The sequence below is a fragment of the Coffea arabica genome, chromosome 11e, assembly GCF_036785885.1.
Source record: "Coffea arabica cultivar ET-39 chromosome 11e, Coffea Arabica ET-39 HiFi, whole genome shotgun sequence".
NCBI classification, from domain to species: Eukaryota; Viridiplantae; Streptophyta; class Magnoliopsida; order Gentianales; family Rubiaceae; genus Coffea; species Coffea arabica.
The window spans coordinates 15,863,712-15,880,295 of NC_092331.1; the positions used below are offsets into that span (position 1 = coordinate 15,863,712).

Sequence of the window (16,584 nt, forward strand, 5' to 3'; positions counted from 1 at the left end):
GGATTTTTCTATAGGTGTTTTATACGAATTATTTCTTATATAATGTATGACGTGTGTAATTTTTATCCTAGTATCAGAAGATAATTGTAATTTCTTTCTTAGATACTATGGTGAGAGGACAAAGGGCTGTCATATCTTCTTCTTCTAGTAGTGAGGATAGTGAAAGAAGTGAAGAAATGGAAGTGAGCGAAGAATTTGAGAAAAGTGAGGAAGAAAGAACTCTTTCACCACAACCTGTGGTGAGGCGTTGAAGAGGGAGTACTACTCGATGCTCCGAAGTTACAATCTTTGATAGTGCTACATTCACGACCCTAAAAAATCAGGAGTGGCATGAAGAACATGCAAATTTGGGATTTATCTTCGAGATGCATATCAACCCAGAGATAGAGACTACTTATCGCATCATGGAGGCATTCAATCAATTTGGATAGGTACCAATTCTTTCTCGGCCTACTCATTACTATCCAGACTTGGTGCACGAGTTTTATACTAACATAGTCAATAAGGCCAGTCATAGTGGAGAGATGGTAGACTCTTAGGTCCACGATACTCAAATACTACTTTCTTGTGATCTTTTGTCTCGAATATTGGGGTGCAATAACGAGGGGCCGGTTGTCAATTTGAAGAAAGGATTCACTGCTCCAAATAAGAGATGGGATCCCTCACATGCCATGTCTAGATTTGGTATCGCATACCAACCCTTCCACTCCTCAAGGAAAGAGACCATGATTCCTAGTGTCTTCAACACTTGTCATCATCTCATTATCTATATGATGGCGCACAATGTAATTCCTAAGAAGAGAGGTCATATGGAAATATGAAAAAATGATATCTACTTTCTTGACTACATGTTTCACAATAAGGAATCCTTCTTCACCTGCATCCTGCTCTTGAACATTATCATCAGCTATATAAGGACGATGGCAAGAAGGCATATTACTTTCTTCAAGGTTGGATTTTCCCTTCTCCTTTCTCTTATTTTTGAGAGTATGGGTGTTAATTTATCTAGCGTCACTCGAGTACAAGTTCGCCCCAGTGCAAAGCTGGCCATTTCTATACACCATGGGATGGGCATTGCCACGGAGCACATTGTTCTGCCTATAAGGGACAGACATCGGAGTGCACGTCATCGCCAAGAGGAAGCTAGACCTTTTATCTCTGCTCCACAAGTTTCTTCTTCTTCCCAGACCAATTGGCAGTGGCCTTTTAGTCGCCTTGATGACATAGAAACTCAGCAAGGCTAGATTAACGCTCGCACAAGTCGTATAAAAGATCATTTACACTTAGATCATGATGTGCGAGGAGATGACGAGCCAACCTTTAGATGCTTTTATCTTTCACTTCCATGTTTGTTTATAATTTTGTGATAACTATTTTCATTGTAGGAGTTTAACTTGAACTTATGTTTTTATATCTAATACTTGTGGTAGTATTAGTAGATATTGATGGTAGATTGTCGATGGCTCGTGAATTATGGATCTAAGCCATTGAGTTGGCGAGTAACTTTTTCTTATTTTGTTCTTTTCTTTCCCTACACATTGAAGATAATGTGTATGTTAAGTATGGGGGAAGAAATGGTATTTAGTAGTGGTTACTTCTGTGCACATATTGATTGAAATGCTTGGACTTGATGTTGGGAAATTTGGTCAGTGTTTTGAAATATTGATATTTGGGTTTGTTGGCGGAGAGTTTTGTCCAGTATTAAGGGGAAACTCTATCAAAATTTTTCCAAAATCTTGTCTAAATTTTCAATTTTGCCCCAAGTTTTCATCACTACTCCACTTGAGTCCACTAATGCATGAAGTCTAAGTCCTTTTTGTGTCAAATCCTCCTAGATTAGTGAGATGAGCTAAGGTAATTTGAAAATTCAGTTCTCACTTGACGTGGAAACAATCATTATGTGATTAGAACTATTACATGTGAGAAAGTACATCTAGTAAAATAGGGACAATTATGCCTAAAATTTTGATTGATAGAGGACATCTTTCATCTTACTTACTTTTACAAGTAATTGATTTATATAGTTACTGAGAGTTATTTTCTTCCTTATCTCTACCTTATTGAGGGATTTGTTCTAAAAAATCCAATAAATCCCTGTGCCAAGTATTCGTGAGTTTTCATCTTAAAATGTCGACTTTTGTATAAAAAAGTATTTGAATTCAGAGTAATAAGTGAAGTGTTGAGTAACCGGGGATTTTCATCTAAAATATCTACTTTCACATCAAAAGATATTTTCACAATTTAAAGAATAAATAAAAGAAAAAGAAAGTGAATAATACCCTCTTAAGGTTTGTAAAGCTAACAACTCATTTTGAAGGAAGAAGATCTCCAAGATGTGTGACGCCCCCACTTCTCCTTAGGGCGAACCCAAGGGTATCGGCGGGACACCTGCCTATCTCTCACCAAGGCTCACTACGAGACGAATTCAAACTTATGGATAAATAATCAATAATGAAAGTCGAAGAGACAATGAAAGGTCGCTTCCTTAATAAACATTCAAATCTTACATCTCAAGTTATCAAAAGTACATCAACTTTTCCCTAAATATACAATCTCCAAAAGTTGTCTAATTAATTACATTCAAAATTCTAATCAGAAGTCTATCAATTTGGCTTCTCCATAATTTTTTCTATTTCGACTCCTGTTAAGGAAAACAAAACTAATGGGATGAGCTAACGCTCAGTGAGGCCAAGAAAAGCATGCAAACACATAGTTCAAGTAGTAATAGCACTTATACGAGAAATAAAGTTAAGTAATTCACAATTTAAAATAAAACACGCTCAATAAGGATACGGGAACTCTCAGGAGCTAGATTCCACTTGCTTTGCCGAGTCTCGATCATATACCTCCGTGTGATGACACTCCGTCAACTGGGTAGGTATATTTAGTCCGTGGAATACCACTTACTTTACGAATCCCGTTCACCGTTACACCCCTTGCTCTGGGTCTGCTCGTCATTTAGAAAGGCGATACTATTCGAGTATGCCAAGCGAGATCTCTCAAATAGATCAAGTTTTACGAATTTCTCATGGTTCACCAAGCTTTTCGACCAAGCCCATGCCGGCTCGAGTCACAAGATTAGCCTATGAGTTTGGCCGTCCCCCATAATTAAGAATGGTCGACGAGACAACGCTCCAATTGATGATTACAAATACGATTCACAATAGCAACACTTCACACAAGTCGATTATTAATTTGCATGGCAAAATTCAATTACGATTTCATTTAAAAGAGAACGAGTGCGATAAAGTGCACATTCGTCTCGACAATTCCAATTCACATAATTGACAAGAAGCAATTCACGTACTTAACAATAATTCATGCACTTGACACTCACTAAGTCAAAAAGTGAGTAAGTGAGCAAATAAACTTTTAGGCGTCCGCTCCGAGATTCTCTTGAAGATCCTCTTGAGCACCTGAAGAAATAACGATTAACTATCACTTACAACCATGCATCAACCAAGGAAGAGTGTACACTTGTTTAGAACTAAGACAATGTCTTAAAAAGAGAACTTGAAATCTTTTGAAAGTCGAGGTTCAAAAGTGAGGATTTAAAGTCCCAAGAGAAACTTACCACTTTCATGAAATCGAGTTTAAAACAGTCTATCGCTATCGAGAGAGAGTGAAAAGTTCTCAAAAACTCATTTCTTAAGAAATCGGAAAATTTCTGTTTTGCGCGATGATCTTTGGAAAATCAGATCTTGAGTTTGGCATGTCCAAAAATGGAAAACTTTATACCATCGGAAACTAGGTTCGAATTATTAAAAGTTCTCAGAAGACACTTTTTCAAGATTCCAACTAGAAAGCATTCATAATTCAGCTCAAAGTTACAGTTTCAAGAAGACAGGTTTGAACCAGTCTTGGTTTTTCAGCAATCTTTGAAAATTCGGCAAAATTCACAGGAAGTGAATCAGCCACTGAAATTTGTAACACAAAAAGAGTCCCACACAAAGTTTCAAACACAATGAGCGGAACTAAATTTGGATTTTTGGGCATCAAGATATAACAGATTAAATTTGGTTGAATCTTGCAAATTGATCAGTGAATTTTCAGATTTGCAGAGCAATCTTTGGGGCATGATTTGGGGATCGAAATGGTATTGAAATTATACCAAATTTGGTACACTTAAACTTACATATGTGGACTACCTCTCTATCAAATTATAGGTAAAAACTCACGTGGGAAGGTGGTTAAAAAAATGACCAAAGTTTGTGAAATTTTCAAAGCAAATCTGCTAACCCACTCTTTCTTTCTTTTCAAAGGTTTTGTCCAATGAAATCAACCCCAATTCACTCCATTTTTTAAACCAAGGTCCAGAAACATTTAATAAGCAATTGATGGTTAAATGACACTAAAATTTTGAAATATAACATCCCAAAATAGGTTTGACCATTCGGTCAGCAAGAAAGGGAAAAGTTTCTAGTTTCCAGCTTTGTCGCGTTTTTGAAATCAAGCCATATTTAACTCTATACAAATTAGTTTCTTGTTTCCTCACTTAAGTGACTCAAACTCAAGATGGATTGGTGTATTTCTCCCTTGGTTTTTCTCTCCCTCTCTCTCGGCCAAAGCAAGCAGAAAATGATGAAGAAAGGAAGCTAAATGGTGATATGAAGGCAAGACAATTTGGTCTTGGTCAAGGCCCTAGATGGCCAACAAGTGGCATCACCAATTTCCACTCATTTTTTTTTCTTTTCCTTGCAAATTTGGTCAACATTTTCGGCCAAAGCTAGCTGAGAATGAGGGGATATTTTGCACAAATATTAATGAGATTATATGGTAAGAAAGTGGTGATCAAGTGGTGTGTTCAATCGGTAGTGCACGGTACATGTCGGTTCGCACCGTTTTTCCTTAAATCACACGTACTAGGGTTTTTACTTCCTATTCACTAACTTTTTATCATTGATTCTAATCACATATTATTTCTCACCTAAAAGACACTCTTAAGCACCAAATTTGATCCTTACTCCGTATCGGATAATTACACTACGGATACACGAAAATCCTATTTCACTTCGAATTGAAATCGGAAAGGAAAACCCTAATTTCCTATGATCATTGGCACTTTTCTAAGGTGATTGAGTAGTAGGATAGTATAGAATAATAATTGCCAAATAATTTTCAAAGAAAAGGGGATTTTCAAGAAATATATAAGGAATTTACAAGTCCTCACAATGATGCCTTTCTCCAAGCTAGAACTAATCTCCAAGTAGTATGTGAGTTGGATGAAGATTTTCAAGTGAAATGGAACAAGATTGGAGCAAGATGAAGAGAGCTTTCTTCCTTCCTTTTCCTTTGCTGTTTCGGCCGACCAAAGAGAGGAGAGAGAGAGTGTTTGTTTGTGTGAATCTTACCTTGGAAGATTGGAGGGAAAAAGGAACAAAAAGCTGGCCAAAGTTAACTTTGAATAGTTGTCGCGCGCGGGTTTCGTGCCACCGTTTTCTCTCGGGTTTGATACACTCATGCACTAATTCTCCAAGGTACTTTCTTTAACACTATAATTACTCAATCTTACGAGTCTAGTATTAATTTCTCAAATCTCTAATTAGTCGCACGGTACGACTTTCGAAAAACTATCGACGCGTGCGCGGTAAAAGCTTAATTGGAACTCACTCACCTCTAATCTCTCAATTAACTTTTCTTAGTCTACTATTGATTATTCGTAATTCTCAAAGATTATTACACTCTCGAATTGAATATTGTCTCGAAAAATATGTATTCGCTATTTCTCGCTAAACAAGCCGCAGAAAAATTAAATTTCCAAACGGGTCATTTTAAAAATATAAGTGAGGAATTGTTCCATGTAAATGGATTTAAAATAGTTGAAATAAATTATTCAGAGAAAATGATTGAATAAATAATTAAATAAGCCAGTAAAATAAGATAAAAATAGGAAAATTTTCGGGTCTTCACATCCTTCCTCTTAAAAAGAATTTCGTCCTCGAAATTCGTACCTTGATTTAGAAATAGCTCTGGATACTTCTTTCGGGTGTCCTCTTTATTTATCTCAACAATAAAAACTCTTCAGATCTTGGTACATCTTATTACCTCTAGGGTGCACCGTATGCTTAGAACGGTGAGTTTCTTCTGACTCAAAATTCATACTTGTGGAACTTAGCAAAAGTCAACGCTTTCTCAAGGTTTGCAAAACTATCCTCAAATGTCGTTCTTGATTCTCTCGAGACTTAAAATATATCAATATATCATCTGTGAACACCACCACAATCTAATCCAAATAGAGTTTAAAACTCAGTGTATCAAGTTTATGTAAACTGCCGGTGCATTAGTCAACTCAAAAGACATGACTACAAACTCAAAATAGCCACGTCTTGAAGCAAAAGCAATCTTAGGTACAACTCTTTCTAAGATCCTTAACCAATAACAGTCTTGTCTCAGATCCAACTTAGAAAACACCTTGGAAACTAGGTTCCAAATGTCACAATTCATCAAAAGATATCATTTTGAAAATCTTTTCACAAATGGAACAAAATCAAGCCACAAGATGCAGCTTCCAGTTTCAATCGTATAAACAGTCAAACAGAACAGCCAAATTTGCCAACTCACTGCGGTTCACTCAAAATGAACCAACAGGAGATTTTTATACCATTGAAAATCTATGAATGTCTAGTTTTGAATGCCACAAACGGCACTCAATTTTGACTTTTGTACAGAGAGTTACGTTCGAACGAAGAAGCACTGTCCGAGAACCCTGCTATACGTTTTCCAGATTTGAACCTTTACCAAAACTCAAGTTTTGTGCATCCAAATGAAACAATTTTTGAAAGGCACTTTGTACACACAATATACAACATATATCCATCAATTTCATAGTCACTCAAGCATCAAAATTTTGAAATAAAAACTGAACAACATGGACAGAATTTTCAGCCAGCACACTTTCCAAAATTTTCCAACTTTCTCTTCATTCTCTAACCATAATCCTCTCATTCATCACACAAACAACATTAACCAAGCAATATATCCTCAAGTCAGCTACGTACAAGCCTCCTTAAGACCGCTAGCTTAGAGATTAAAGCAAGGTAAATAGTTTCCTCAAGTCCTCTAACCTATTTTCTTGCTTAGGGTTGTAAACCCATGAAAACTAACCACTAATCTTTGAATAAATGGAAGGATTAAAGGAGATGAAAGTTACCTCCTAAACCCTAGATGAAATCAAAATTTTCCACCAAAAACTCTCCAAGAAACTCCACAAGATGTTGCCTTTCTTTATCCTAGAGTTGATTTCCAAGAGGTGTGGAAGTTGGATAAAGATTTGCAAGTGCAATGGAACCAAAAGAGTTGAGTTTTCTTCCTCCCTTTTCCTTTGCTTGAGTCATCCGAGAGAGAAGAGAGAGAGATGAGTGTTTGTTTGTGTGAAGTTTGTCTTGGAAGATTGGAGGGAAAAGTAACTAAAAAAGCTTGCCAAAGTCAACTTTGAATAGTTGTCAGAATAGTGTTTCGTACCACCACTTTTCCCTCTTGTTTGTTGCACTAGTGCATTAATCCTCCAATGTAATTCTTTTAACACTATAATTACTCATTCTTAATAGTCTAATATAAATTTATCAAATCCCTACTTAGTCGTTCCGGCACGATTTACGCGAACTTTTGACTTGCACGCGATAAAGCGAAATTTAAGAGCAATTCATGCAACGATAATATAATTAACTAACTCTAGGGTAAATAATTATAAAAATGACTATTTTAAGAATCAAAACATGAGTCTTCACATTCTCTTCCTCTTAAGAGAATTTCGTCCATGAATTCATACCTTGATTGAAAAATAGATCTGGATATTATCCTTGAATCTCTTCTTCTACTTCCCAAGTTGCTTCCTCTAGTCCGTGGTTCCTCCATAGAACTTTCACCAACGGGATTCGCTTATTCCTCAGTTCTTTCACCTTACGATCTAGAAGGTTTATTGGTTTCTCCTCATAGATCAGTGCCTCGTCGATCTCAATATTTTCTGGTTACAGGACATGAGACGGATCTGGATAATATTTGTTGAGTATGGATACGTGGAAAATGTTATGGATTTGAGACAGACTTGGTGGTAGTTCCAGCTTATAGGCCACGTTTTCCATGCGTTGGAGAATCTTATAAGGTCATACAAATTTTGGTTGTAACTTCTTTCCTCTCCCTGCCATCAAACTTGCTTTAAGAAGAGTAATGTTAAGAAAAACTTGGTCTCCAACCACAAACTCCAAATCTTTCCTTAGATTATCAGCATAACTTTTTTGACGACTTTGAGCGGTTTGTATCCTTTGGCGTATCAACTTTACCTTTTCGTATGCTTTCTCAATCCATGGTACTGTAGTTAAGTTTCAAACCTTTCTTTCACCTATTTCATCCTAACAAATCGGAGACCTACACTTCCGGCCATAAAGAGTCTCGTACGGAGCCATTTGAATGGATGAATGGAAACTATTATTATAAGTAAACTCCACCAATGTCAAGTACTTACTCCAATTCTCTCCAAAATCCAAAATACAGGTTCTCAACATGTTCTCAAGAGTCTGAATTGTCCTCTCCGATTGTCCATCAGTCTGGGGGTGGTAGGTAGTGCTAAAATTTAATTTAATTCCTAACATTTCTTGCATCTTCTGCCAGAACCGCGAAACAAACCTAGGTTTTCGATCGGACACAATACTTACTGGTATACCATGTAGCCTTATAATTTCATCCAAATACAGTTTCGCTAACTTCTCCAGTGAGTATTTCATACTAATCGGTAGAAAATGAGCAGATTTGGTCAATCTATCCACTATTACCCAAATGGCGTCGTGACCTCTTTGTGTCTTAGATAATCCAGATACAAAATTCATGGTGATATTTTTCCACTTCCACTCGGGTATCTCTAGAGATTATAATAGGCCAGATGGTTTCTGATATTCGGCTTAAACCTGCTGGCAAATCAAATAAGTCTGGACAAACCGAGTAATTTCTTTCTTCATGTTCTCCCACCAATATAAGTTTTTCAAGTTTTGCTACATTTTATTCCCCCCAAGATGTATCGTATACTTAGAACGTTCGGTTTCTTCCAAGATTTTCCTTTTTAGCCCTTCGTCCTTTGGCATTACTATGCGATTCCGAAATCTTAGTATGCCATTCATTCTCAAGTTAAAATCCGACTTTCCCCCTTTCATAACTTTGTCCAACCACTTTTGCACTTCAGAATCCTTCTCTTATGCCTCCTTGATACAATCGAGCAGAGTAGATGTCACGATAATATTTCCAAGAATCACTTTTCTCGATTCAAGACAAGGGTTCCAATTGCTATCCTCCTCTAACAAGTGCAATTCTTTGATCATCAATCCTACTACTTGCACTTGGCGACTTAAATCATCGGCCATCACATTAGATTTTTCTGGATGATAGTTGATCGTACAATCATAGTCTTTCAAAAATTTCACCCATCTACGATGTCTCAAGTTCAACTCTTTTTTGGGAAAACAAGTACTTAAGGCTCTTGTGCTCTATAAAAACCTCAAACGTCACCCCATAGAGGTAATGCCTCCACTTTTCAATGCAAATACTACAGCTGCTAATTCCAAATCATGAGTTGGATAATTTCTCTCGCGAGCCTTTAACTTCCTGGAGGCATACGCTATCACCTTATCATTCTGCATCAATACACACTCCAATCCTTCTTTTAAAGCATCTGTGTAGACCATAAAACTATCATTTCCATTTGATAAAGCTAATACAGGTGCCTTGTCAAACATCTCTTTAACTCCTGAAAACTTTCTTCACACTTAGGGCTCCATATAAATTTTTCACTTTTCTTAGTCAACTCAGTCATGGGTCTCGTAATTTTAGAAAAATCTTTGATAAACTTTCAGTAATACCCTACTAACCCTAAAAATTTCGAAATTCGATAGGATTTTCCGGTTGTTTTCACTTAGAAACTGCTTCAACTTTGGCCAGATCTACCTTAATTCCGTCCTTGGAAATTATATAACCTAAGAAGGTTATTTCCTTCAACCATAATTCACATTTGCTAAACTTAGCATACAACTGATATTCCTTCAAAGTTTGTAAAACAACTCTCAAATGTTTCTCATGATTCTCCAAAGTTTTAGAGTACACCAGTATATCGTCAATAAATACAACTACAAACTGGTTCAGATAAGGGTTAAAGATTCTGTGCATTAAATCCATAAAAGCTGCAGGTGCATTAGTCAACCCGAATGGCATCACTGCAAACTCAAAGTGTCTGTACCTCGAGTTAAAGGCAGTTTTAGGTATATCTTTTTCCAAAATTCTCAATTGATAATAACCTTGCATGAGATCCAACTTTGAGAATACTACCACCCCTTGCAATTGGTCAAATAACTCATCAATGTGGGGTAAAGGGTACCTATTCTTGATGGTAACATCATTCAAATCTCGGTAGTCTATACACATTCTCAAGCTACCATCTTTCTTTTTAACAAACAAAACAATACCGGAGCTCCCCACGGTGAATCACTTTCTTTTATAAAGTCTCGCTGTAGCAAATCCTGCAATTGCAATTTCAACTCTTTCAATTCAATTGGAGCCATTCTATATGGCGTTTTAGAGATAGGTGCTACCCCCGGAGTCACATCAATCTTAAAAACTATCTCCCTTTTCGGAGGCAAAGACTCTAATTCTTCAGAAAAAACATCTGGATACTCCTTTACTACAGGCATATCTTCTAACCTCACCTTATCACTAGGAGTATTTATAAGAAAAACCAAATATTCTTGAACTCCCTTATTCAACATTTTTCTAACTCGAATTCCTGAAATATGAGCAGATGAGGCTAATCTATCCTTTATATCCAATTTTAGGGTTGCCTCTCCTGGAATGCACAATTCTACCATTTTCGTCTTACAATTCAACTGAGCATGGTAGCGAGCTAACCAGTCCATTTCTAGGATGACATCATACCCCTTAATATCTAAACCCATCAAATCGGCCAGTAACTTTCATTCTTTAACCCATATCTCGCAATCTCTTTACACCAAGTTAGCAAGTAAACTTTGTTCCCCAATAGGTGTTCTAACCTCCAAGTCATAAGGTAGTTTAATTGGTTTTGCATCTATTCCACTCATAAAGTTAAGGCTTACCAAAAAATGCGTCGCACCCGGATCAATTAAAACCTTAACTAAACGGTGAAAAATAGGGATCGTACCTTCAACCACCTCAGTAGCATCCGCAATCTGCTGATAATCCAATGCGTAAACCCTAGCAGGTACCTTGGATCGACTCCCTCCAGCACTAGACTGCTTAGAGGCTAACTTTTCAGACCTTTGAGTACTACCTCTTTCTTTTGGTACACTTGGGCATTTTGATAACTGGTACTCGGTACTGCTACAATACAAGTATTTCCCCCATTTCCTCCAACAATCATTCTCTGCATGGTTGGGCTTGTCACAGTAGCCACAACTAACTTTAGAAATTACGGCCTGACCACTAGAAGGTATTTCTCTCGTTTGACATTGCCCACTACGACTTCCTCTCGATAAAGTCCTCTTGGAGTTCTAGCGGTCCTTACTCCTCCCGTTCCCCTTCCCATCTTGGGAGATAGGGCACTTTTACTGGCTTATCCAGAAGAGTAACTAGGAGTGTTCCTTTTCTTAGTGTGGAAGTCCCTAACTTGCAGCCTTGCGCTTTCGACTCTCTGCGCTTTCGACAGGGATTCAGTGAACATAGAGATTTGGGCTGCTGCCAACCCCTCTTGGATTTTCACATTAAATCCTTGCACAAAGCGCCTTATCCTTCTCTACTCATTAGTTACCAATTTCGGAGCGTACTTAGAAAACTTAGTAAACTTCCCCTCATACTCTACCACGCTAAAGGTTCCTTGTCTCAACTTTATGAATTCGTCCTCCCGCTTCTCTTGGATCAGAGGTGGAAGAAACTTCTCATTGAACTCCTTCGTGAAGTTTTCCCAGATCCAAGGGGACTGTGCTCTTTCCCACTTTTCCCTTATCACGTCCCTCCAAACACGTGCAATGCCTTCAAATTGGAAGGCAGCAAAGTTCACTCGCCTCTCTTCTGTATAGTCTAAGGCAGTGAAAATATTGGTCATTCATTTCAGCCAGTTCTCCGCTAACTCCGGATCAGGTCCCCCAATCAACTTGCGCGGAAAAAATTTCAAAAATCTCTCCAAGACTCTATCCTCCTCTCTATCTTGGGTCTCAGATTGGTTAATTGGCCCTGGACCCTGTCACTATGCTAATCATTCTAGGATATCGGTTATCCGGTTAATGACAGTAGCCACTTGGTTACCTTCTACATTTTCTTGTCTCTGATTCAGCCCGTTGCCGATCCTTGATCATCCCCCTGAGTTTGAGATTGCCTAGCCCCACGTCCTCGGCCCCTTCTACTTCTACGGCCGTCCATAGTCCTAATTATGTCTAATATAAGAAATAAAATAATTACGCTAGAAAATACTTAAAATAAAAGCCAACATGAAAACATTGGAAATAATAATAACTAACATATATTAACACTTTGAGATTCATATAATTAGCAAGTCATGGGGCATTTACAAAAATATAGCACACAGGTGCCACAAAAGTAGGCCACACAGTTAAGCAAAATATAATGACCTTTGACTAGCACCACCCCAGCTATTCTTTAGCTACAAAAGTCAAAATATTTATCACTCCAAGTCTAATGCTCAGCAGGACCGTCAGGCGGGACCTCCTCCTCCGGATTCTCCTCCGGATCCTCCTCGAAAGACTCCTCCTCAGGAGTGCTCTCAGGAACCGGGCTCTGAACAGCGTCCATCACCTCCTCGATCAACATAGTGGTGTCAACTAGAAGCCCGATCCTTAACCTCCTCGACTACCCTGACCAGTCGAGTTCTAGTCCTCTGTAACTCATCACGAGTAGCCTCAGCCCTAGCCAGCTCGTCTACTACCATTCCATCTAACTCTGCAATCCTAGCACCCTGAGCGTCTACCATAGCTCTCAACTCCTCGACCTCCTGGAGTAAGGCTCTGTTGGTATTCACCAACTGACGATGCTCATTGTCAATGGACCATACAAGATCATTAGGGTAAGCGTGCGTCACCCTACAGGGACAACGGGGAAACCTAGATGAAGGCGAGAATCGAACGTGTGCTCCTCCACCAAGTGCTTGATAGTAGATAGACCTAAGAGACTCCACGTAACCATTAGCATGTCCATTACCATTAACAGTGTGTCCTCCATTACTATTCTCCATCTCTACAAAACAACCACAAATTCCAGATTAGAAACTTAACGTCACTAACTCGCTTAAATATCACTTAAAATATAACTAAGTTATCTCATTCCTATTCTCGAGGGTAAAGTCTCTAATATATCTCCCAAATAGATCTCTAAACCTAGTGCTCTGATACCAACTGTGATGCCCCACTTCTCTCTAGGGCGAATCCAAGGGTATCGGCGGGACGCCTGCCCAACTCTTGCCAGGGCTCACTGCGAGACGAATTCAAACTTATGGATAAACAATCAATAATGAAAGTCGAAGAGACAATGAAAGGTCGCTTCCTTAATAAACATTCAAATCTTACATCACAAGTTACCAAAAGTACATCAACTTTTTCCAAAATATACAACCTCCAAAAGTCGTCTAATTAATTACATTCAAAATCCTAATCAGAAGTCCATCAAGTTGGCTTCTCCATAATTCTTTCCATTTCGACTCCTGTTAAGGAAAACAAAACTAATGGGATGAGCTATCGCTCATTGAGGTCAAGAAAAATATACAAACACATAGTTCAAGTAGCAATAGCACTTATACGAGAAATAAAGCTATGACGTTCAAGTAATTCACAATTTAAAACAAAACATACTCAATAACGATACGGGAACTCTCAGGAGCTAGATTCCACTTGCTTTGCCGAGTCTCAATCATATACCTCCGCGTGATGACACTCTATATTTAGTCCGTAGAACACCACTTACTTCACGAATCCCGTTCACCATTACACCCCCTGTTCCGGGCCAGCTCGCCATTTAGAAAAGCGATACTACTCGAGTATGCAAAGCGAGATCTCTCAAATAGATTAAGTTTTACGAATTTCTCATGGTTTACCAAGCTTTTCGACCAAGCCCATGTCGGCTCGAGTCACAAGGTTAGCCTATGAATTTGGACGTCCCCCATAATTAAGAATGGTCGACGAGACAACGCTCCAATCGACGATCATAATTATGATTCACAACAGCAACACTTCACACAAGTCGATTATCAATTTACATAGCAAAATTCGATTATGATTTCATTTAAAAGAGAACGAGTGTGATAAAGTATACACTCGTCTCGACAATTCCAATTCACATAATTGACAAGAAGCAATTCACGTACTTAACAATAATTCATGCACTTGACACTCACTAAGTCAAAAAGTGAGTAAGTGAGCAAATAAGTTTTTAGGTGTCCACTCCAAGATTCTCTTAAAGATCCTCTTGAGCACCTGAAAAAATAACGATTAACTATCACTTACACCCATGCATCAACCAAGGAAGAGTGTACACTTGTTTAGAACTAAGACAATGTCTTAAAAGAGAACTTTAAATCTCTCGAAAATCGGGGTTCAAAAGTGAGGATTTAAACTCTCAAGAGAGACTTGCCTCTTCCATGAAATCGAGTTTAAAACGGTCTATCGCTATCGAGAGAGAGTGGCAAGTTCTCAAAAACTCATTTCCTAAGAAATCGAAAAATTTTTGTTTTGCACGATGATCTTTGGAAAATCAGATCTTGATTTTAGCATGTTCAAAAATGAAAAACTTTATATCGTCGGAAACTAGGTTTGAAGTACTAAAAGTTCTAAGAAGATACTTTTCCAAGATTCCAACTAGAAAGCATTCATAATTCAGCTAAAAGTTACAGTTTCAAGAAGACAGGTTTGAACCAGTCTTGGTTTTTCAGCAATCTTTAGAAATTTAGCAAAATTCACAGGAAGTGAATCAGCCTCTCAAATTTGTAACACAAAAAGAGTCCCACATAAAGTTTCAAACAGAACTAAATTCGAAGTTTTGAGCATTAGGATATAACAGTTTAAAGTCGGTTGAATCTTGCAAACTGATCAGTGAATTTCCAGATTTGAAGAGCAATTTTTGGGGCATTATTTGGGGATCGAAATGGTATTGAAATTACACCAAATTTGGTACAATTAAACTTCCATATGTGAACTACCACTCTATCAAATTATAGGTAAAAACTCATGTGGGGAGGCAGTTAACAAAATGACCAAAGTTTGTGAAATTTTCAAAGCAAATCTGCTAACCCACTCTTTCTTTCTTTCCAAAGGTTTTGTCCAATGAAATCAACCCCAATTCACTCCATTTTTTAAACCAAGGTTCCAGAAACATTTACTAAGCAATTTATGGTTAAATTACACTAAAATTTTTGAAATATAACATCCCAAAACAGGTTTGACTATTCGGTCAGCAAGAAAGGAAAAAGTTTCCAGTTTCTAGCTTTGTTGCGTTTTTGAAATCAAGCCATATTTTACTCTATACAACTCCAAATTGAGAATGGTTGATGGCATTGGAAACTAGGTTCCAAATGTCACAATTCATCAGAAGACATCGTTTTGAAAATCGTTTCGCAAATAGGACAAAATCAAGCCACAAGATGTAGCTTCCAGTTTCATTCGTATAAACAGTCAAATAGAACATCCAAATTTAGCAACTCACTGCAGTTCACTCAAAATGAACCAGTAGGAGATTTTTACACCATTGAAAAGCTATGAATGTCTAGTTTTGAATGCCACAAACGGCACTCAATTTCAACTTTTGTACAGAGAGTTACGTTCGAACGAAGAAACACTGTCCGAGGATCCTTCTATACGTTTTCCAGATTTGAACCTTTACCAAAACTCAAGTTTTGTGCATCCAAATGAAACAATTTTTGAAAGGCACTTTATACACATAATATAAAACATATATCCATCAATTTCACAGTCAACCAATGGCAGGTCGTCGAGCCTGTGCAATTTTAATAATAAAAACCTAAATACCACTAACAGCAGTCAGTAATTAATTCTAAGTACTGGAGCAGGGACTCTAGGTGTGCAATGGGTTACTTGATTCACATTGTTCCCGAAGAATTTGCTTAATCCGATATACCAGAATTAATTAGTTGACAATAATTACTAATTAGTAGACAGTGACAAGTAGGGTCGTCTCCTCAGGGACTGGAAATATTTGTCTCTTTTAAATTCCAATAGGTAAGGGGGGATTTCACCAGAATAAAACTCAGAAACAATTAAACAACTCAACTAAAAATAAATAATCAACTAGCACGAGTGTAGCAGGAATTAAATCAAGAATAAATAAATTCTAGCCAAGGATACAACTACTCAGACACAGTCCATTTATCCTATCATTGATGCAAGAGAGGTTCGCTTAATTTATTAATAGACTAGTTATAGTCGCCGATGGACTCTAACGACCAATTTTTCCTTAATTTATTGAGAACCAAGGTACGACTATTGATTACCCATAACCAGAAAATACTCCTAGGTACGACCGTAGGAATTAATTTTCCGATTGCATTAATAACTAGAAAAACCTAACTCTAATCAATAACACGCTACGAGGGTTATTTAAATTAGATTGCAT

At 37.7% G+C, this 16,584-nt stretch overlaps 1 protein-coding gene across 1 annotated transcript; it reads right to left on the reverse strand.

Moving 5' to 3' along the window:
• Positions 1–9,894: 9,894 nt before the first annotated feature.
• Positions 9,895–12,777, reverse strand: LOC113718060 (uncharacterized). Its single transcript, XM_072071931.1, has 6 exons — positions 12,660–12,777; positions 11,808–12,030; positions 11,156–11,334; positions 10,584–10,921; positions 10,446–10,499; positions 9,895–10,116 (listed from the first exon to the last, which is right to left on the reverse strand). Exons 1-6 carry the CDS (start codon positions 12,775–12,777, stop codon positions 9,895–9,897), a joined length of 1,134 nt encoding a protein of 377 aa, XP_071928032.1.
• Positions 12,778–16,584: the final 3,807 nt, after the last annotated feature.

Bases quoted from the DNA above. Each gene is read 5' to 3' on its own strand.
- LOC113718060 (XM_072071931.1), bottom strand. From the start codon at position 12,777: ATGTTGATCGAGGAGGTGATGGACGCTGTTCAGAGCCCGGTTCCTGAG. The intron at 10,500-10,583 runs GTGACTCCGGGG...TTGCAATTGCAG, and splicing joins AGATAGTTTTTAAGATTGAT to GATTTGCTACAGCGAGACTT. The intron at 10,117-10,445 runs GTATTGTTTTGT...TATCTGAACCAG, and splicing joins ATTCACCGTGGGGAGCTCCG to TTTGTAGTTGTATTTATTGA.